Source organism: Trachemys scripta, chromosome 1, assembly GCF_013100865.1.
Source record: "Trachemys scripta elegans isolate TJP31775 chromosome 1, CAS_Tse_1.0, whole genome shotgun sequence".
NCBI lineage: Eukaryota > Metazoa > Chordata > Testudines > Emydidae > Trachemys > Trachemys scripta.
The window spans coordinates 25,540,625-25,564,661 of record NC_048298.1 but is presented as its reverse complement, the minus strand read 5'-3'; the positions used below and the strand labels follow the sequence as shown (position 1 = coordinate 25,564,661).

At 39.9% G+C, this 24,037-nt stretch overlaps 1 protein-coding gene across 4 annotated transcripts in view; it reads right to left on the bottom strand.

The window, feature by feature from the left end:
* Positions 1-24,037, bottom strand: part of KMT2E (lysine methyltransferase 2E (inactive)) — a 117,068-nt gene that overhangs the window by 58,036 nt on the left and 34,995 nt on the right. For all 4 annotated transcript variants that reach the window (XM_034766242.1, XM_034766232.1, XM_034766258.1 and 1 more), the window contains 8 exons: positions 20,907-20,987; positions 17,750-17,808; positions 10,760-10,932; positions 9,159-9,197; positions 6,752-6,964; positions 3,395-3,525; positions 2,638-2,755; positions 1,856-1,965 (listed from right to left, as the gene is read on the bottom strand). In XM_034766242.1, the coding sequence (XP_034622133.1) occupies positions 1,856-1,965; positions 2,638-2,755; positions 3,395-3,525; positions 6,752-6,964; positions 9,159-9,197; positions 10,760-10,932; positions 17,750-17,808; positions 20,907-20,987 (924 nt within the window). The remainder of the gene's footprint in view (positions 1-1,855; positions 1,966-2,637; positions 2,756-3,394; positions 3,526-6,751; positions 6,965-9,158; positions 9,198-10,759; positions 10,933-17,749; positions 17,809-20,906; positions 20,988-24,037) is intronic.

Genomic DNA, 24,037 nt, shown 5'->3' with positions numbered 1-24,037 from the left:
TTAATATACAGTGAAATGAACATCTGCCATGATAAAGATCCAGTATTGTAGCAAAGGGTTAATTTCAACTTTTACCAAGCTGTGCAATGATACATTTTATTACTCTCAGCCACAGGTTCTTAAACCTGTTTCCCAGTTTACAGTTTGGAACTCCATTAAAACAAATAAAAATCTATTATAATAAAAAAAAGCTAAATAAAATAAAAAGCAAAAACGGAAACGTACTCTGGTGCAAAATTGAACAGAAAAAATTAGAGTAATTTGGTTTTGTACAAAATAATTTGTAAAAATCTTATGTCTGTCTGGATAGGACATTGGGAAACACAACCCAACAGATATTTATAAGTCAATTGATTTACTTTTACTTGATGTATAAAAGATCTTGCAAGTTATACAAGTTTCAGTAATATAAAACTTTCTCTAGTAGCATTTATAAATAAGCAGAATATCCAGATTGAATTGTACTCTGACAGCTTTTTTGCACCAATCTCTTGTCAATAGAGTTTTGCCCATTTGCTCCAGCAGAGAGTTTGCCCTGAGTCTTGAATGGTACTGAGTGGTTCGTTAACCAGCTTTCATAGATTTTCAGCTTATATTTACTTCCCAGTAAAAAAATATTTCCCTCCCTAATTACCAGCCTTCTATACTCAACCTGGGATATGGAAAGCAAGCTGTTTTCTTTCTGGTTTGCGCAATCACCAAGTGATAAGATGTTATGGGTCAAATTCTGCTGTCAACTAAAGCTGTAATACATTCCTACCTCCAAATTAAGCTCTAAATTACACTTGTGAAACTAGATTAATGTCTAACGGGGAAATCTATTTAACAGAGCTTAGTTTTGTCGGCAGAATATTTATTTATAGTAATGACATGACAAAAGGAAAGTACTCCTCATGTCTTTCAGAGATGATGTAGAGTCTGTAGAGGTCACAGGTAGAATATATTGAACAAGTTTTCTGGTAAATTGAGCACGTTTCATATGAACTCACTATATCACTGGAAGCACTGAATCCAACTACTGCTTGTTTTAAAAGAACAGTAAGAACAGTCAATTTTCAGGGGAACCTCATTTTAAGAGTAATGACTGAGGAAGGCATTAGCTATATCACCTAAAGGCAAAATTTTGCGCTCTGTAGTCAATGGAAATTGTTCATGCATATCTGGGAGCAGCACTTACCCTAATTACTTTACCATTTCAAAACAATGGCATCTATCTACTGGAGTATTTCACAATTCACAAAAGGAAAAGTAAGCTGGATGTGGATCGATAGCTTATAGAATTTAAGACATTATTTTAAGGAAGGACTCAATAGAGTTGAACATCCTTCTTTAATGATGGGTTATAGCATGAACATAATTTATTTAATTTCTACAGAGATTTACCTTAGGTCTGATTTTATTCCTTCTAAATTATGTCAACTATTAACTATGGTATGTAAAATTGTAAGAAGAGTGGATTTTTTAAAAAAAAATAGATTACTGAATAGCTCTACATTAGTTTACACTAAATATTCAATAGCATCAATCCACAAAATGAATGTATGTTTGACGAATTTTCACCGTAAATCCACATATGTAGTATTGTGGAGATATAAAAATCACTTAAATTTACATTGAAATGATCTATCACTAATTGCAACAATAATAAAACATCACTTAAAGAAAAACCCTGCAATGGCATACACTCTTATCATTGAGGAATTTAAGGGCACCATGCTATTAAAGTGTATGAAAAGAGTAAAAGAAAATAGGAATATCTGTGATAACATGATAGGTCCAATTAATATATTACTAACATTTTATAAGTATATTGTCCTAAAATACAGGATATTTCATACAATTTAGAGATACTTACCAATTTCCATAATCAAAATCAAATGCGATAGTAATTTCTGTTCCCTTTGGAATGTTTTGGATGGAGTAAATATAAAGATGAATTGTTCCATCTTCAATTACATGTCTCACCTAAATCCAGGAGAAAAGCTATACATTAGTTTATAATGCATTAAAATGCACACTCATTCTTAAAAACCCAGATATGCTTGACCACTTTCTACAGGTTGTTCCCTCCACCAATGCCATCAATTGGCAGAGACTGATAAAACCAGTATAAAAAAAATGATTAAGGTTTTAGTAATAAGCAAAATGTATATATATTTCTTGATGCTGCCCTTAAATGATACCAAAACATGATCTACTATTAATTCTTTATATATATTTCCCCTTATTATTTGCATAGACTCAATGTCCTGGTGAAAATATTTTATTAGTATGTAACATGCTAAATGTGAAAATTCATGTTTGTTTTATTTTCATTTCCAAAAGCGTATCCCATCTTTTTCATCCATTAGAGACAATGAGAGGTGAAGGTGCTCAACGCTTCACACAGTACTGAGCCTGAGTGTTTAGGCACTTTACAAAGAAAGAATACTTAAAAAAACAGCATATATAACTTGTTGACCAAAAACAATATTGAAAGATTAATCCACCATTATACTATATATCACCTCCATATTAAATCCCCTCAGTCCAAGACCTAGGGGAACAGATGGGCTGTACATCATATCCTGCAAGCCAAGCAAAATAAATAAATATCTAGGTTAACTAAGGAATTATTTCCTATATTTATAAGCTTACCTCCGCATTGGGTGTACAAGACCGTCTAATGAATCGAGCTTCATTTCCAAAGGTTCTTGCATCAACACACATTTCTAGCCCATGGAATTTGGAATAGAACAAAACAAAAGGGTATGGCCTAGAAAGAAAAACCCCAGTTTAAAAAATTTTAATATGGTAGTCAGGATGTTTTTCCCCTTTAAAAGCATTAGGAGTTCTTTTTCACATTTACTGGTTTTGTATCACTATGCTGCATAACATAGTATTGATTTTATATTGCAATTCTTGCAGGTCAGCAATGAAGAACTCTCAATCCAAATCTATTGAGATTTATAAGACAATAAACACGTCTAACACAAAACTTTTCTCAGTTATGGAGGCCGAGTTTTGTAAATAAGAAGACGAGTAGGAAAGGACTGATAGTCTCGTGGCTAAATCTCAAGACTGGAAGTCAGAAAGTCAAGTGTCTATACCTGGCTCTATATATAATCTTGAGCAAGTCATTTAGTCTCTGAGTCTCAGTTTGTAAAATGGGAATAATATTTACCTACACTTACTAGGTGCTTTATAAATATTTAATTGACACCCAAGGAGGAAGCTGTTATACAAGTTCAAAAGTAGTTGTATTCTTTTTTTGGTGTACTAGAAGTACCATATGCCAATAGTTGGCACAAAAAGAACAACAAGATAATTGCAGAAAAGGAAAAGATTTGTTGGTAAAATAGCGCATTTAAGAAAGTTAACTTATTAAAAAAAAGAGTTCTTAAAATAAATATACCTTTTAAAGAAATACCCATTAGCTTCAAATTGTTCTCTCAGCATGAACTTTCCTCTATATTCAATAATAAGCGCATCTGGAGGCAAGTCTTTGGCAGCTTTTAGAATTTTCTTGTTTTTTTGCACATAGCTCTACAAAAGACAAAATGAATGTAAGAAGCATAATTAAACTCATTGTATTAGTGTAAATAAACAGATTATATGGCTGCAACCCTTCAAGCAGCAACTTGGTAACTGAAGCCATTTCCTTCTTGCAATTTAAAAATAAATAAATAAATAAATAAGCTATTTGATCTTATAAGGCTTTTCCTCCGATCAATGCACTTTTCTACAGATTTAAATTATAAGGAAGTTATAACTACAATTCCCTAAAACAGGATTGAGAATCAATGTAGCAATGCCCTTATAATTCAGGTATTATGTTTAATAATGGACATCTGAAGTGTTAGTCTTTTCTTAAGTTTTAACTATTAACTATGCCGTTCATTGTGCCTATGAACTCCCCAGGATCAAAGACCACAGTGGTTCATCTACACAATAGAACATTTCCAAGGTATCACTGTCCTTAATCAAACAAAGACACAAACTGAAAGGATGCATTTTAAAACAAAACTTTTGAGAACAGGAAAAAGGAAATTGTAAATTTTTTATGTATTTCTCTAACTTCAGATGGGAGGATGCCTGTTAATCAAAATCTAATATGTACTCGGCCACAACAACTAAAGAACTCACACCTCTTGTAATTATGTCATCTCTGATCAAAACTAAATTGGCCTATATCTAGGCAATGGTCTCTGCAAGCAGTGACTTTCCTCCAAGGAATGTGTCATGTGTGCCATGCTGGTGCTAGAGAGAGAGGCAAAGATGCTTCTACTATAAAATCTAATAAGGTATGTTTTCCTTAAGATTAGCCTTTCCCTATCAATAGCTTGCAGATTCCTTCCACAGATCTCATGTAAGGCAGCTGATGTTTATCATACAGTATTGTCTATATGTTTTCTCTTTTGTAATTTAGGTGATAATGACATTACTTGTATTATCTAATTTGACTGACACTGGTAGTTTATTTTGGGAAAAAACTGTAGGACATCTGTGAAGATACTGCAGACCTTATGCTCTGGCCTGGTATGAGGGTTAATGAGAAAACTGTGTAACCAGTTCATAAGAAGAAACATTAGGAAATCACAAGTATACAAGTGAAACCACTGAAAAATTAATAAATACTGTAACACCATCCAAATCTTTTTCATAAACTTAAATAAATATTAATGTAGTAATGGGAAAGTCTTGTGGAGGATACAGGATTACACAGCTAGGGTGAACTAGCCATTCACATGTGTGTTTATGAAAGGTGCAAAAATTTTGTCAACATATATTTTATTTAAGTGCTAGCTGGATTCCGCTGGTATTAGGTGGACTACATTTTCCATCTTGAGTCTTTTTTAACTAAGTGTTTTTGTTTGAGTCCTAGGTTCTGGGACTTGCTAACATAAAACTGAAAATACCCTTTGTTTTCTATGAGTTGTGTTGGAGCAAGAACTGTGGGACTGGGCCTTAAGTTGATTTCTTCTAAAGATTAAGACAGAACATACACGGATAATATTAAAAAGAATAATGTTCCCAGTAGAATGCTATTCCATACGATATAGAGCTTCCCATCAGTGTGATGCATTCAGCAAAATTCCATTTGATGAATCAATCAATAGAATTCCTACAGTTAAAAATCTTTTAGAATGCAACATATACCATAATATTTTTAAAACATTTCATACGAGTATCAATGAGAACCTTAAAGATTAGTAGTCCTATCGGTGTCTCACTAAAAATTCTTAAATGTAACCCAAAAGGGTGGGCTTTGTATCTCTTTTGACTTCCTTATGATATATAAAGGTCTGAAAGCTTTTACTTATTGTAAGAGAGGGGGAGAGGTGTTTAGGGGGCTCAAACTTTTTTTTTTTTTTTTAAATATACTTGAACTTACCCATTTGAATTATTATGGATAAAAAAATTTCAGAAGTGCCTAAGTCCCATTTTCAGAGACGTTATGCACTTAGAAAACCTAAGTTTCATTGAAAGACAAACAAAAACAGTCCTCAGGAGGAAACCTGAAGCTGTGTTACACAAAATAGGCTGTGGATTGTAATTTTGAGAGTACTGTATGTTAATATTAATGAGACTCACTTATCCAAATATAAAGTTAAGGAAACCATTTTGATTTAATGTGTTCTAAATATGCTTTTATGATAAAGTTTACTATATGAATTTTGTAATAGTACAGAACTTGAACTGTATACAGGTAATCTGCCTTAGTTTACAGCTATACATTTTCTAGCTTTCCCTTCCACCCCGAACCCTCACAGCAATATGGAAGTTCTAGTGGAAAAAAATTGTTTTATAAGCCTATTTAAAATTGTAGCATATGGGGTAAAGCAGATATAAAGTAGAAGAATTTTTATCTCTCACTTAAAGTTCAAAATTGGGCACAAGTCATTAGTGACTGGGACAAATTCTGCCTTTGCATGTATGCATAGAGATCCCACTGAAGTCAACTGGAACCATAAACCAGCATTCTGTTCGTTGATCAAGAATAGACTAGCGATAGAGACGCAACTACTTTCTCACCAGCAGAGGTGTTCCCTCCAGAAGTGGGTTAGGCCAACCACTTTTTGGTAAAAATATGAGTGTTGAACTTTTTCCTCTGTAAGCAGAGGAATTATGTTTCCAGGGCTGACAATATCACCGTTTGCTAGCAGTGTATTTGTAAAAATTTATAATTACAGAAAGATATACTGTGTATTACTGGGAAATTCTGAATGTTATCTTAAAGAATTAAAAAAAAAAAAAAGAGAAATGCTTAACACTTAATTTGGACCCGTTGACAATCCTGGCAGAAAAACAACCAGCAGAGCTAGAGAATTATCTATTCTCACTTCTACAAGTATTCCCCTAGGGCAGAATAGGGAAGTTTACTTTATTATAGCCTGTGTGGAAACTATTCTGTGTATAAACAGAGTAATTCAGTCTCCATGCTGTCAATCTGGCAATTTTTATGAACACTAACATTCACCTAGCAGTTTTTAAAAATAAAGAAAATTGGAATGTTATGAAGCACACAAATGTATGAATATTAGCTGTGATTCATTATTTAAGAAAGTTATAATTTGTTAAAACTATTACTGCTAACATGTTCCCAATTGGTAGAATGAGCCAGAGATTAAAAAATAAACCTAAGAGAAGAGAAGAATGCTGACTACAACACTGGGAACTGTATCTCATAAAAGCATACTAATTTTAGTGCTACTTTAATGAGTTATGAATTTCTTTCCCTTTTTACACAGGTCCCTCTTCACTTATTTACCTCTACTGGAGGTTTGAAGATCAGATTGCTGGTGCTAATTTCTTTTTTGTCATTTCCATTGCCTAGTCTCAGAGCTATTCTTTGTGCCTCTCTCTGAACACCCTCGCTGTACTGGTTATTATTTGCTTCTTCATAACGATCCATCCATGCCTTGATTTTAGTTTCCCATCCAAAGTTTGAACTGTCAGAAGGATCAATCTCTGGAGCTGAACCCTACAAACCACAATAACCAGAAATTACAAATAAGATACATGATTTTTAATAGGGTAACCTTTAATAAGTTGTAAGTTCAAAAGCCAAATATAAAATAGCTGGCAAAGGATAAAGGAAAGGCAAACATTTTCTACCAATTCAGTACAATCAGTTGAAAAGCATACAAAGGAGGGTTGTGGTGGGAGGGCAGGTGGAAGAGGCAACCAACACCTCTGGATCTTGTCACAGTTGTATCTCATTCATATATTTTACATTAATCCACTCAACAATTTACTTACAGACTATTCACTTTTTAAATTCTGCAGTACCTTTTAAGACCATTTGATTAATCAAACTGTTTATTCTCTTACAAAATAATACCACTTCATAAAAATCACCAAGCTCAGTATAGTTCAGAAATAGATATTATTCATGAGGAAAAAATAATATAAAACTGTCAACAAGTTTAAAAAAAATTAAGCCAAAACAAAAATAAGTACTGTATTCACATTAAGGAAGAGCTAGGAATTTATGCTAATGTTTTAAAAGGGGCATAAGTTAACTTAAAATTATCTGATTTTACTGAATACTGCACCAAGAGCATTTTTGCTAAAAAGTGTATCTGCTTCTGAAAATGCTTTGAAAATGACTTATTTAGACACAAAAACCCCCAGTTTTCCAATTTTGTTTTTCTCACTACTAATATATGTGACCAATACAAACAAGCCAGAGCAGGGTGGGTGGGTGTGTGTGTGTGTGTGTGTGTGTGTGTGTGTGTGTCTCTCTCTCTCTCTCTCTCTCTCTCGTCCAAGCTCGTGGTTGGCTTCTAGAAAAGATATACTGAGAATGCAGGAAACTCTTGCTGTTGCATCCTGGCCCCAAGGGGGCAGGTGTTGGAAGTTAATCCAACCTTCATTTTAAACTCTTGTGAAAGGGGTCAAATGCAGAGAGTTCCCACCTGCCCCCTTCCCTCTTAGTCCCAGCTAGGGACAGTCCTGATTTTTGGGTCTTTTTCTTAAATAGGCTTCTATTACTCCCTACCCCGGCCCGATTTTTCACACTTGCTATCTGGTCACCCAGCTCTGTCCCAGCTCTGCTTTTCCTGCCCAGATCCTTCCTTGCTTGGCTCCACAGTGGAACCATGGATGCCTCAAGATCCTTACAGTCCCAGTGTCACTCTCCACCTCCACACCACAATTCCATAGAGGGGCCTGAGGTAACAGGTGTTTTCTGCCACTCCCCCACCATCCCTACATGAAAGACTTTTTCCTTCTCCCAAAACAGTCTCAGAGGTCCTTGTTGCTCCATGTGCTGTTGCTCCTCTCTTCTACCTGACCTGGCACAGCAACTGATGGAAGCTACTAAATTAGTAGCATCTGAATTCCCAGTAGTTGAGTTTATCCATGATGCTGCTTAACACAGGTGTTAACAGATCATGCATGTGAGCTCTTTCTAAGACACGCATAAAAGTGATATCATAATGCAGTGCATAGAACTAGGAAGTGAAACTTACCATCAGTAAAACTGCTTTTCCAACTTTATTCATTTGCAATATTACTTGTCACAATAGTAAGTAGAACACTTTCAGACAAATGATTTTTAGGTTAGCTGTGATGCTTTTTTGTATGTTTATACTGAACAGGACAAATAGTTAGGATCAAATAACTAAAGAACAAAATAGGGGAAGAATTCTGTAGTTCTAATTTACACAACATGGATCTTTTGACATCCTCTAAGACCAATTAGGTTTTAAGATAAAACTGTCAAAACAATCTTACAGCTGACATCCCAGATCACTGTTTGACTTGCTAGAGACATGGGAAACTCTTCCTCAGGCTGCCTCTTCTAAATTCTCATTCATCTTTTGAAATTTCGTGTTTTCTCAAAGGAAAGAAAATTTTAGACAAACTGTATTGCCTGCACTTGCAGAGTCAGTGCCAATTGAAAGATAAATTGGTCATTTTCTAATATGCTTTATTTAAACATCACCAGAAAATATTTATGCAGTAGTTATTCTACTAAAAAAGGTATTTTAGCACCCATACATGTTATGCAGGTGTATTCTGGATAAATATGAACACCAATATATAAGGTGATATTCTATTATACAAACATGTTCTCATATAAACAAAAATAAGATTAGTTAGCAGAAAGTTCAGAATGTAACTGAAGTAACACCTATATTTATCTACAATTATCATATATTTACACTTACCTTAACTCTTGAAGATTTCCTAGATCCTTCACGAAAAGCCTAGGAAAAAAAAAATGCAGTTGCCATTTAAAAATATTTAAGATTAACAAAGTTTTTCAGAGGAAAAATGATCTTATGCTTTTTTAAAAAGGTTAAATTCTTAATGCAACTGTTCTCATTAAAAGCAGTAACAGGAAGGGAAGAGAATGACATTAAAAGACCAATAAAAAAAAAAAGGAAGGCCACTTGTATTTTCATATTCTTGAGTATATTATATAAAGGTTGCCAATAAAATGAAATCCAAGGTTTCAAAGCTAATAGTCCAATGGCACTTGGTGGCATGAAATTTGCCTTTTTCCAGCATTACAACCTCACCTTGATGCCTCACTCACTGTGCCAGTGATTCAACATTAACCTAGAGTGCTCTGTGGGCATACAAAGTAAACCCATTCAATGGTGCACACATTGGACAGCCTATGGATGTACATTGAATATCCTGTAAAATTATGGAAATTTTTTCAAAATACAGTATTTTCCATTAAGTTTGCCTTTTCAAGCATCCCCTTGCACTATATTAGGAGGTAACCACTGAGTATCAGCACTTTATATCAAGAACTGTCATTCAAGTGATATTTTAACAACTGCATTTCAAACTGGTTTTAAAAAAATAAATTAATGACCTTGAACATGTGTTTCAAATGCCAAAACACTGCCTAACTATTGAAATTCTGGTTTCCAGCTCCAGTTTCTTTTAATATTTTTGCTTGGCTGCAACAGTTCTTTATTTTAACATGATCACAAACAGAGCATTTTTTTTAAATCTTGGAATGATTTAATTTCTCCATTTTGCTAGTATCCAGTAAGTGTCTGATTTTTATATGAATCTAGAAAATCAAGGTGTCATATTTCACAATGTCAGTGTATTAATTCTATTGCAGTGGTTCCTCAATACACTCACTTTTAAGCTGGTTTTTTTTTTTTTCATTTTCTAAATGCAACACATAGTTATTTCCTTGGATAAAAATTGTATTTTCAAAAAGGATTTTGGAATAATCACACTTCACTTACTAAACTGTGTTGAAGAGGTTACTTTCTGACAGCAGTTTTCTACAGAACTGCCACTTCAACTGAATGGAATGCCAAGTCATGTCAGGTAGAACTGACAACACCATAAATCAATCATTTCTGAATTTTAATAGCTAAAGAGCACTATAAAAAGATTTGCCCTTTATTAGCAGCAGTGGGAAGAAAAAAAATTGAGGGAGAAATATTCTAGCTATAACAGCATGAGACAAAAACTGTCCAAATGTATTTATAAATAATAGACTCCTCACAGGACACCATATAAGCCTGTACATATTGTATGCAAATGTGTTAAGTTTAAAAAGTTACTATCAATCCATTTCTAAAGGGATTCCATTGTAAAGAATACTGGATAACCAGAAAAAAAAATATAATGTCTGATACATCACTTTCCATGGATCAGTCCTGCATACCAATCTAAATTCAGAAAGTAAAAACCTCCACACCAACACGAGGCAAATGTTAAAAATGTCACATACCAGTAATTCATTCTATTACATGAAAACTATGAGAAGTAAAGAGCAATTAAATTAACTTACCTTTTTACATTTTGCAATGTTCTGCTCTTTCTCCCCACTTTTTTTCCTTTTCTTGTCATTAACCTTAGTAACCCTTGTAGCAGTTAGAGTAATTGTAGTTGGTGTGTGTTGAAAAGCAGTATACAGTTCCACAGGAACTTCATCACCACTTTCTGTTGCACTTGTATCCCCATCTATAAAAACAAAATAAAACAAACACTGTAAAAAGAATCCGGTATTCAGTAAGTGTTTAACCTATAATACTGGGTTTCCAAAATTAAAATAAGTGCTGTCCCAACCTATAAGCTGCTGCAAGTATCCACATGCAGAATTCAGCAAGGTGGCGTGACAGGAATGAGTCTATTGGTGTCCCCATAAAAATCTATCCCAATATAGCCAAGCTAAAAGACTTCAAAAAATCTGAGTTCACACATGCTCAGTAGAGACTTAAAAGTTTAGCAGCTAGAGTCCTTGAAGATTCTGGCTGAAATGAGCATGCTTCACACCACAACTGAGCAGGACTTTCCCTCCAAGGGCAACTCTGGGATGCTGCAGGCCATATGGGGTCTGGGCACCTGAACACTCTCTCTCTTGTATTCCCAATGACCTGCCCCCTGCAGTCACCAGAAGGAGGAAGTTGCCGGAGACTGAAAGGGAAAGGAGATTGGGTCAAGGAGCCCAAAAACCTAAGAAATTACACGTTTAAAAAAAAAAAAAATACAAAAAACCAACAACACACCACACGTAGGAAGTTCTGTGCACTTGGTAGGCATGCTGTTGGGAGAGTTATATGGTTACTGTTACACCAATTCCAGAGGTTGACTGTCTCTACACACAGGGAACTGGATCTCATTCCCGGTTTGTTTATGGAGAAGATTGTCATCATATTGTTCAACATTATCTGGAAATATTGGGACTGGATGAGTGGAAGGAATGTATTGCATGCTCAATACACTGCTCTTAATTCCAGTAAATTCTGGCCTCCAGAGGGGACCAAGTTCCTTGTGCAGTGTGCTTAACCATATGGGCTCCCCAAACTAAGAGGGAAGCATCTGTAATGATGCTCACTTTGGGTGTCGGTATGAGGGAAGAAACTCCAACCTGAATCTTTTCTGGGTTTGCAAGAGAGACTGTAACCTTGACTGTAACCTGTTACTCTGGCACTGATGTTGTCTTTGTCTGATGAGTAGACAGACTGAAGCCAGGCTTATAGGCAACAGAGATGGAGCCTAGCAAATGGTGTAACTAGATGCATGAGGCCCGATGGCCTAGAAGGGAAAAGGAAACCCTGACTAGTCCGAAGTCTGAGGGTGACCTGTTTTATCAAATCACTCGGGGTGCAGAATCTCTCCATCGGGAGATAGCTCTTGCTGCAGTCAAATCCAAGGTCACACCTATAAAATCTCTAGTCCTTATGGGAGTGAAAGCAGATTTTTTTGTGGCTGACACAGATTCCCAAGGAAGACAATAGGCAGAGTAGGAATATGGTTGCCAACTGGACTTCCCTGCTGGATCTGCCCATCAGGAGCCAGTCATCAAGGTACGGAAAAACAGTAAAAGCTTTTTCTTCTCATCCAAGCTGCAACCACTGAAAAGGACTTCTGTAAAAGACCCTGGGTGTCATAGCTAGCTCGAATGGGAGGATTCTGAATTGATAACGGTCTTGCCAAAGGAAAAACCTGAAGAACCTTCTGTAGGATGGGTGCATGTCTATGTAACACTAAGTGTCTTTCATGTCAAAAGCCACAAACTATATGTCCTCTTCCAGAGGGAAAATTTTTGATCCCAGTGTGACCACACAGAATTTTAATTTTTGGATTAATACATTTAATTGGTATAGGTCAAAAATCAGTCTCCACCCTTCGTTCTTTCTGGGGACTAGGAAATATGGGGAGAAGAATCCCTTCCCCTGATGTTGAAGTGGCAAGAGGTGCACCTCTTGATGTAGGATTTCCTTATGAGATTAGTCCGTGAAAAGGGACTGGGAATGGGGTTTGTGGTAAGAGGTAGCAGAAACTCGATCAAATAGCCAGAGTGAATAATTTTCAGCACTCACTTGTCTGTTAATGCCCCTCAATTGCAGGCAATGCTTTTTTTGCCTCGGTCTTCACAGACAAGGTCAGTTCCCAGACTGCTGCACTGGGCAACACAGTATGGGGAGGAGGTGAGCAGCCCTCAGTGGTGAAAGAACAGGGTACGAACTATTTAGAAAAGCTGGACATGCACAAGTCCATGGGTCCAGACCCAGTGCATCCAAGGGTATGAGGGAGTTGGCTGACGTGATTGCAGAGCCATTGGCCATTATCTTTGAAAATTCGTGGCGATCAGGGGAGGTCCCGGACGATTGGAAAAAGGCAAATATAGTGCCCATATTCAAAAAAGGGAAGAAAGAGAACCTGGGGAACTACAGACCGGTCAGCCTCACTTCAGTCCCTGGCAAAATCATGGAGCAGGGCCTCACGGAATCCATTTTAAAGCACTTGGAGGAGAGGAAGGTGATCAGGAACAGTCAACATGGATTCAGCAAGGGCAAGTCATGCCTGACCAACATGACTGCCTTCTATGATGAGGTAACTGGCTCTATGGATATGGGGAAAGCGGTGGATGTGATCTATCTTGACTTTAGCAAAGCTTTTGATACAGTCTCCACAGTATTCTTGACAGAAAGTTAAAGAAATATGGATTGGATGAATGGACTATAGGGTGGATAGAAAGCTGGCTAGATCGTCGGGCTCGACGAGTAGTGATCAACGGCTCGATGTCTAGTTGGCAGCAAATATCAAGCGGAGTGCCCCAGGGCTCAGTCCTGGGGCCGGTTTTGTTCAACATCTTTATTAATGATCTGGATGATGGGATGAATTGCACCCTCAGCAAGTTCGCAGATGACACTAAGATGGAGGGGAGAGGTAGATAAGCTGGATAGGGTCCAGAGTGACCTAGACAAATTGGAGGATTGGGCCAAAAGAAATCTGATGAGGTTCAACAAGGACAAGTGCAGAGTTCTGCACTTAGGGAAGAAAGACTCTCATGCAGGCTGGGGACCGACTGATTAAGCAGTAGTTCTGCAGAAAAGGACCTGGGGATTACAGAGGACAAAAAGCTAGATATGAGTCAGCAGTGTGCCCTTGTTGCCAAGAAGGCTAACGGCATATTGGGCTGTATTAGTAGGAACATTCCCAGTAGATCGAGGGAAGTGATTATTCCCCTCTATTTGGCACTGGTGAGGCCACAGCAGGAGTACTGTGTCCAATTTCGGTCCCCTCACTACAGAAGGGATGTGGACAAATTGGAGAGAGTCCAGCGGAGGTCAACTAAAATGATTAGGGGGCTGGGGCACATGACTTATGAGGAGAGGCTAAGGGAACTGATCTTATTTAGTCTGCAGAAGAGAAGAGTGAGGGGGGATTTGATAGCAGCCTTCAACTACCTGAAGGGGGGTTCCAAAGAGGATGGAGCTAGGATGTTCTCAGTGGTGGCAGATGACAGAACAAGCAGCAATGGTCTTAAGTTGCAATTGGGGAGGTTTAGGTTGGATACTAGGAAACACTATTTCACTAGGAGAGTCGTGAAGCACTGGAATGGGTTACCTAGGGACATGGTGGAATCTCCATCCTTAAGAGGTTTTTAAGGCTCGGCTTGACAAAGCCCTGGCTGGGATGATTTAGTTGGTGTTGGTCCTGCTTTGATCAGGGGATTGGACTAGATGATCTCCTGAGGTCTCTTCCAACCCTAATATTCTATGATTCTAAGGTATCAATTCAGGAACATGGATCTCAAAAGTCCTGTCAAAAGAAAACCTTCAGCTGTGGGTTGGGGTGAGGTATCAATAGATGTTGAGGAAGCTACATACATCAGTCTCTGTACCCTCTGTCATTTGCACAGTGGTTTCTGAGAGCACTGATGACAAAACAGTTGAGGGGGTGGTCTTTTTCTGTACCCCTGTTTGTGATGCTCTCTCTTTGGGACAGATGTATAGATACTCAAAGATAAATATTATCAAGCCTTTACAAGAATGAAGAAACCGATCAGTCTTTTCATTAAAATAGTTAACTGAATCAGAGGTCAGGTCTTCAATGGTACTTTATACCTCTCCAGAAAAATTGAGGACTGCAATCAGGATCATCTCCTCATAACCGCAACAGCCATCACTCTGGAAGCAGTATCAACAGCATCTACAGCCTGAAGAGATGTTTTGGCTAGCGATTTACCCTAATCAAGTTCTGGAATTGGATTCTACCCTAAGGGAGTTTGTCTTTGAATTCTAACAACTTCACATAATTGGTGAAATTGTATTTTGCTAACAGGGCCTCATAATTAGCAATTCTGAATTGGAGACTTCTGTAGGAGAAAGCTTTCCTCCATAGAAGGTTGTGGCACCCTTGTCCAAAGATGTCATGGGGGTGTTGCAGTCTGGACCTGTCAGTGATTGCTTGTACCACCAGAGAGTTTGGTGCTGGATGTCAGAACAAAAACTCCTGTCGACAGAATGAAATAGTGCTTCTCAGCCGTCTTTGAGGTGGGACCACAGGAGGTGAAAAAGTGTGCCACACTACTCTGTCTGGGTCTATAATGGCCTCATTGACCAGGAAGGCCACTCCACCGGAACACAAGGGTTCCAATATGTTCAGCAGTTTATGTTGAGTCTTTTGAACCTCTTCAAGCTGGATCCAGAACTCGGACACCACTCTTTGTAAGAGTTCCTGATATTGCCTGTGATCATCAGGCAGAGACAGTGAAGATGGGGTGACCGCCTGATTGGGGGAAGATGATAAAATAGCTGACAGATGTGGCTCCACTTCCTCCTCCTCATAATCAATAGAACCTGATGGTGTCAGCTAGGAGAGGGCAGAACAATGTAGATATCCCATCTCCTAGAACTGGAAAGGGACCTTGAAAGGTCATCAAGTCCAGCGCGCCCCTGCCTTCACTAGCAGGACCAAGTACTGATTTTGCCCCAGATCCCTAAGTGGGATTGAACTCACAACACTGGGTTTAGCAGGCCAATGCTCAAACCACTGAGCTATCCCTCCCCCCATGGGAGGGTTCATGCATGAAGCTGGGGTGCCTAGATTAAGCATCCCACTAATGCCAGTACAAGGGCTCAACTGGTTGGGGCAGACCCCATTGCTTTGGGAACCATCGGTCCCTTGGAAAGTCATACCTGGGTGGACAACAAAATCCCAATCTCCTGGAGCTTCCATCCAGGCTTGCTCCTCATGCAGGAGTAGAGGCTCATCTGGGGCCTCCAACTCATCCAATGAGAAGGTGGGTTCTCAACTGACCAGCGGAACCATTGGTACCAAAGTATGGGTACTCAGGTCTGCAGATGGAAGATTATCTTACTCTGGTGCAGTGGTTCTCAACTTTTTTATAAGCATGGGCTAAATATGTGGCCCACAATGTGTTACCTGGGCCACAGGGGCTGTGTGGCAGGGCAGCAGCCCCCTGGAGCTCGCAGGGCCTGCCGGCTGCCCCGACCCCAGACCCTATGGGGCCGACCGGGCAGCCTAGGACCCGCCCCCCCATGCTGGGCAGCCAAGAACCCGGACCCCGCCTTGCGGGCCAGCCTTTAGCACACAGCTGAGCTAGGCCACAGCTGTGTTCCAATTGGGCTGCATGCGGCCCACAGGTTGAGAACCGCTGCTCTGGTATAAGGTCTTTAAATAAGAATGGATCTGAGAGAAGAGGGGATTGACGGTAACAGAGAGCAAAAACATCCTTTGGGAAGATGCAGGTCTCAGACCACCCTGTGATGTAGGGTGAACTGGTGGTCAGAGCAGTCGGATCAGACACTTCCCTGGTCAGAGCAGATGTCAAATCCCTCTGGGGCCGTGTTGGTACCAGTGCAGAGTCTCATTTGGATGTTGAAGATAATGGCAGTGGAGGTCTTTTTTCTGATTTATACGCTTGATCAAAGATTGGAACTGATGGATCCTTACTCCTGCACGTTGCATTTTCCTGCTGGGGAGGTTTACCAAGACTCAAGTCCTTAGGACCATGTGTGAGGACTTGTCTGACTTGGGAAGGGTTGGAAAGGGATCTTTTCTCTTCAGGATAGATTTAGAGTAGGATCTGTCTCTGTGCTTGTGAGAGTGTCACTTACGGTCATGAGAAGCCTTGAACTCTTTAAGCTTGGAAGTTGCAGCCTCAGCTCCTGAGGTTGCACTCACAAGGTTGCTACCTCTTGACTGAGGCCGATGTTGTGATCCAACTGTGGGCTAATGGCTTTCTCCATTCACTGCCCCCCACCCCACCCCGAGTCTGAGCTCTCAACCCTCACACAGTCAGGGAGGGAAGGAGTAGCAAATGCTGCACTCAGTGGAGAAGTGAGCCTTACCAAGGCACTAAAGGTAGTGTTGGTGTTTGTCACTCACTGGAAAGGAGCAGGGGCAAGAAATTCAATTCTTAAACCCTGGGACTGTAGGCATAGTCCTTGCCCTCAGGGGAGAGCTTCCCCACAGCAGGGAGAGAACTAAAGCTACACTTTACTAAATACTAAAAGTTATAAATCTAAGAGTGAAATTCAAAAATACTAATTAGAAGCAACAATAGGAGAAGCTGCGGACACAGAAGATTGAATGAGACCATGTACTAGTAAGAAGGAACTGGAGAGGTGTCAGTCCACACTGCCTCTTATACTCTCAGTTTGGAGCACAAGGAGGACAACTGTACACATGCAGGCCAAGGGACAGCGCTTACTAAAAATCTCCAAACTCAGGTGGATGGTGTGCATGCAGATCCACGTGTGGAACATACATGGAGATCATCCCTCAAAGAAGAAACTAGTACATATATAAAATCAAGATGTGCTTTCTTCGATAAGATAAAATATGGTCAAAATATTTCATTCTATTCCAGATTTTATACGCAAGAATGCTAGTTACAAAGCACCTGCAAGGCTGCAAATTGGAGAACTATAAAAATATTCTCCGGGTCTTTACAGTTCATTGAAACATTCAATATAGTATATATGACATTTTAGTAAGTTTATTACATTTTCTTTGTACCCACCTGACATGTTTTCCCTTTTTCTTCGCTGCAGCAGCACTGCCCTTTCTTTATCTAAACTTCTGCATAAAAACAAAATTTTCAGAACAGTTTAGTCAACACATCAGAACATTTCTAAGTGGTTGAACCTAGGCACGAAATGGAGCCAAACATTAAACACTTAGACAATTACAGTAATCAGTACACACACTTATTTATTCTGTAATAATCAGTCAGTAGGTGGACACTGTAATGCATAAAAATTTAGTTGGTTCACTGTTCCATTATGCAACAATATGATCTGTGCATAATTTGTATCCAAAAGTGCCATTCTCATCTAACTCACTTGACCAGGTAGCAAATGTTGTATCCATATTTAGAACCTCTTTTAAGTTGATCCATGAAATTACAGACCAATAAACCTTGCATCTTTAAATAGGAAATTGGTCAAAACAACAATTAAAAATGGAATAACTAAAACACCTGGAAGATCATGATGTGATAGGGTTCAATCAGCACAGTTTTGGCAAAGGAAAATCATGACTCACTAACCAGAATTCTTTGAACGTGTCAATAAAATAGTGGAGAAAGCAGAACCACTTGACATAATTTATTTAGACTTTCAAAAGGCTTTTGACAAGATCCCTCAAAAGAAACTTTAAGAAATTAAGATGTAAAGGGAGTCAAAAGAGTTCAAGATAAAAAGGAAGCAAAAATTCTTAAACATTTCAGAAATGCCAAATCCGGTTTTCCATGGTTTTGTTGAAGAACCACCAGGTCTAACTGCATGTTTATTATAAGCTTTACCATTTATCTGATGGGGTGGAGGTGCTGAATTTTTAAGACATACTTTATTCAAAAGTTTAGTCAGTCATGAAAGTTGAATAGGTGTCAACAAAACACAGTTTTGAACGGTCTAAAAAATTCCTCCCTATCTCAATTGGCGGTGTCAGGGGGTGAGAAGCGGGGGTGTGTGGGGGGGGGAGGGGAGAGAGTCGGATAGGGGGCAGGGCCAGGCCACTCCTGGTTGTTTGGGGAGGCATAGCCTCCCCTAACCGGCCCTCCATACAATTTCCAAAACCCGATGTGGCCCTCAGGCCAAAAAGTTTGCCCACTCCTGCTGTAGGAGCCTAAAGTCCTAGGTGGATACGATACCAACAGTAAAATCCTCAAGATGCCTAAACTTCAGCAGCTGGGGCTGCACAAAGCTGCCTAAGTCCTCACACCACCCAGTAGCTCAATGCTTAATTCATGCCTATGCTCTAGTGGTATTCACAAACTTGGTGTTCCCTTGCCTATCTTACCTTTGGGGCCCAATCCACTAGACGCACACAGAGCAAGCCTAACCCAAACACAAGACAGAGGTGGTGCTGGTGTCCCACAATAGCCCAGTGATTACAGTACTCACCCAGGATGTATGAGACCCAGGTTCAAATCCCTACTCTACCTCATGTGGAGCAGGGATTTGAACCCTAGATAACTGCCCTAACCACTTGGCTAAGGGGTATTCTGTGGTAGATCTCTCAATCTGCCTGAAGTTGTTCCTCTTTATAGAAAATACTTGAATACTCATTGGAGAAAGGGGACTGGAACCTGGGTTTCCCAACTCCCACATTAGGGCCCTAATCACTGAGCTATAGAGTCACTCATTTTCTCTCTGGCCCAATGAATATTTAATTATTTATTCACAGTGGAACAACTCCAATAGGAGAGATTGAGACCCCCAACCCAGAATACCCCATAACCCAGAGGTTAGGGCTCTCATCTGGAAGCGAGAGACCTGGGTTCAAGTCCCTACTTAACCATCTCCTCTGCATTTCCTACTGCTAACTTAGGCAGCTCTCTACTCAGCATAATGGCTTTTGTGAATCCCCTTCTTAGGCACCTACCTCTCCCTGGGCATTATATAGGGAATATGGGTGCGTAACTTGGGTTTGTGAATTCAACTAGGCAGCAGGTCACCAAAAAGTTCAGTGCTCCAATGCTAACCACTGCTGCACCTAAATTCCCCTTGTGAATCTAGCCCTTCCAGCCTGGAAAGGATTTGAATTTCCAACGTAATAAAAAAAAAAAAAATTAAAAACACAACAAAAACCCATATCCCATTTACAGGCACAAACCCCATCCCCTCCTTTAAAAAACAAAAAAACCCTCAGAACTATTTAATACAGCAAAGAAAAAAAGAAGCCTAATTTCTTCCCCCACTCCCTTCAGAGCCTTTTGTGAGGAACTTTGAAAAACTATTTGCAATTCCAAATAAATTAGATTCATCATTTCTCCTCCTCTCATCCACCATTTTGGGGTAACATGGTTTACTTTTTACAAAAGCTGTGCAGGTTTGTACCTATCAAGCACATTTCTTTCATTATTCCCTCAACCAACATACTTGGACTTTAATCCCTATGTTACAGGGTGAGTTGACCCTTAAAGAAGGTTGGTCAGCTGTACCTGTGCCATGAATACTTGCCATAGTGCTCAGCTTAAGATGGGGGTAAAAGACACTTTCTGATGTTTGCACTCAATACCTAGAAAGGGTGGGCTTTTCATGACTTGGCTGGAGAGCTAAATCACCTTAGCAGTCAAACTGTTGTGAGAGAACCACGACAGCTAACAGGTCCATAATCATATCAGGTAGGCTCCTATTATACTTCTGGATCACCCTCAGTAAAGGTAGTTCTAACATTTGCTATCCTGCAACTAACTAATACAATTTCATATTTGCTACCCATTGTTAGGTTTATGCCATTTAGTCCTAGTGACTTGTTGCCCTTTGATTTAACAGCTTTTCCAGCATCTCCTCTTAAAACCTCAGTTTGACAATGTCTGATCTTTATTCCCTGAAAAGAGAAGGTATTTTCCCACTCCACTCTCTGTAGTGAAGACCGAAGCAAAGTAGTAACAGTGGATGAGGTGTCTAATTAGTCGTTTTACGTCCAGATGACCTAGCAACAGATGCAATTCTCTTTCAAGTTTTCTGCTTAACACTTCAAGAATTTTATTTGTTAACATGTTTGGTATGCTTCTTTATAACACAGAACCTGCTTGCTACTTTGTGATAGACTAATTTTCAATAAAATCAACATATTTAAAAGGTAACTTTTATTCATTTTACAGTCTCTAAATATTCTAGTTAGAGCTTAAAATCGCATGCACACACCATTATTAGCCATATGCTACTCACCTAGGTTGACAACGTTCACACAGATATATATCAGGAATATGCTGCCTGTCGATCCCCATGCAATCAATGTGCTGCCAAACACTGAAAAAAATAAAGATTCCATGTGTACAGCCTTCTGAAATTAATGCATTTAAGATTGACACTTTTTTAGTGACCATGGCATACTGGACATGTTCAGTCAAAATAAATGGTTACTTAATGTAACTGTGGTTCTTCAAGATGTGATGTAGACACGTATTCCACTTAGGTGTGTGCACGCCCAGCCCACTGGAGCCAGATAATTTTGCCTAGTCATGCCCATAGAGGGTCGACACTCGCACCTCGTGACCATCGCCTCTTCCCTGGCTATAGAAGGCAGCACTGCCCCAATTTCGTTCTCTTTCCCCCCACGAGTTCCTTCACACCAAATGCCCAAAAACTAAACTACAATGCAAAGAGGACGGAGAGTGGGTCATGGAATACATGTCTACATCACATCTCAAAGAACCACAGTTACAGTAAGTGACCGTTTCTCCTTCGAGTAGATGCAGCCATGTATTCCACTTAGGTGACTCACAAGCAGTACCCACCCTGGGAAGCAGGGCTTGGAGTCTACCAAAACAATGAGTGCAGGACTGCCCTACCAAAACTTGCATTCGCCTCCAAAGATGCAGTAAAGGAATAATGGTTCATAAATGTATAGACGGATGACCATGTAGCAGCCCTAAAAATGTCCAGTACTGAGATGTCACAAAGGAACACTACTGATGTTGTTTTAGCTCTTATACAATGAGCTCGCACCTGCTGAGGAGGCCTCGCTGAAGCTATTTCATATACAGTTTTGATACAGGATGTTATTCATTTAGAGACAGTCTGTGAAAGGACCGCTTGACCCTTCATACAATCTGCATATGACAAAGAGGCGAGGCAAGGGAAAGCACGAAATGGTTTAGTCTTGTCCAGACAGAAGGCTAGATGTCGCCTACAATCTAATGTATGGAGACACTGTTGCTTCGGAGATGAATGTCGCTTATGAGAAAATATAGGTAAATATACCGCCTGGTTCAAATGAAACTGAGAAACCACTTCACAATCACACCCAAAATTTTTGTCTAAAGTTTGCCCTTAGAGAACTGTGTATAAGGAGGCCCTGCCATCAGAGCCTGCAACTCACACAATCTTCTTCTGGATGCTATTGCTACCAGGAATGCAGTTTTCAGCCACAAAAGCGGACACAGACAAAATGCCCTGGGCTTGAAAGGAGGTCCTATTAAAGCTGTTAGTACCACATTAACTTCCCACTGAAGAACCAGCTCTCAGATTGGAGAATGGAGACAAAAGTAGTCCTTTTAAGAATCTTGCTACCATAGTATTGGAGAAGACCAATCTTGCCTGAAGAGGAAAATGAAAAAATATCGCTGCCAGATACGCTTTCAATGAGTTAAGCACAAGTCCCGACAACTTGAAAGCATAGCAGGTACTCCAAGATATTCCGGATAGAAGCCAGTGTCAGTTGAATTCCAGGGGCAAATGACCACACCGAAAGCAGCTTCCATTTCACTGACTAGGCCATTCTGATAGAGATCTTTCTACTTTTGAGTAGGACCTGTTAAACAGCCACCAAACACTGCTCTTCCTCCTCATTTAGCCACGAATTAGCCACACCATGAGATGCAGGGAGCTGAGAATGGGATGCAATGTGTGACCATGATTCTGTGTGAGTAGTTTGGGATGGAGAGTAAAGGGCATGGGCAGTTGAATTGACAGCACAAGTCAGAGAACCAGCACTGTCTCAGTCACACTGGGGAAACGAGAATGAGCTTGGCCTGATCTGCCTTCAGCTTGAGACTGACCAGTCGGATGATTGGGATTGGGGGAAAATGTACAGGAGAGCCAAGTGCCAGCTGAGATAGAAAGGGTCGGACAGGAGTCCAGACTAAGGCCCCCTTGAGAGCAGAACAGGTGACATTTCCTGTTGCCCCTCACAGCAAACGAGTCGATCATCAGAATGCCTCAATTTGCAAAGATGACCCAAAAGACACTTGTCTTCAGACCACTTGTGACTCAGGAAGAAATTCCTGCTGAGATGGTCTTCAAAATGACTCTGGAATCCAGGCAGTTGGCTATCAGCGTAATGCTCTCCTCAATGCAAAACTGCCACAACCTGATTGCCTCTTGGCAGAGCATCCTGGAGTGTGCTCCCCCTTGCTAGTTCACATAATAGATTGAAGTGATATTATCAGTAAGTATGTGAACCACTGGGCCCGTGAAACAGTCCAGGAAAGCATGACATGAATTGTAGATGGCCCAAAGCTCCACCATGTTGACATGCAGTGAGGACTTCTGCTCTAACCACAGACTTTGAACTTTTAGTGACCCCACGTGTACTTCCCAACCCATTAGGGAGGAATCGGCGACAGCAGACCTAGTGGCAAGGGCCAGATGAAGGGAACACACTGGCAAATGATCTCTAGACCATGTCCACCACTGCAGGGAGTCCACGAACAGTTGAGGAAGGCAGACCAATCTAACCAAGGGGCGAAAAGTTGGATGGTAAACCATCCTGAGCCACATTTGGAGGGGGCAAAAGGTGCAACCTTGTGAACTGGCCCACCTGTGTGCAAGTAGACATGTGGCCCAAGAGCCCCAAGCACATCCAATCTGTCATGGAAGGCTGAGACTGCAGATTGAGGCAAAAAGTGGCAAATCACTTGAAAACAGTCAGTCAGCAGAAAAGCTCTTGAACTTGTTAAGTCTATTAGGGCCCAATGAACTCGATTTTCTGAGTGGGAACCAAAGTTGACTTCCCAGTGTTTAGGATAAGAACCAGATGGCCAAGCAAGCACAGTATAGTGTTAATATGACAAAGAGCTTCCTCTCTGGACTTGCCCCTCAGTAACAAGTCATCCAGATACAAGAAGATATGGATTCCTTTCTTCCTAAGATACACCATCACAACGACCATTCACTGAGTCTTTTCTGTGAATCATCTGCAAATTGAACATCGCTCCTTGATGTAGGCTTCACTTAGGCATAGCAAGCACCACATTGCGATCACTGCTGAGGATCACTCCCCCACACGACAGATGATGTTTAAACCCTAGTGAGGGCAACACCAGGGAAATACTTAAATTACAGCTAACACACACAAT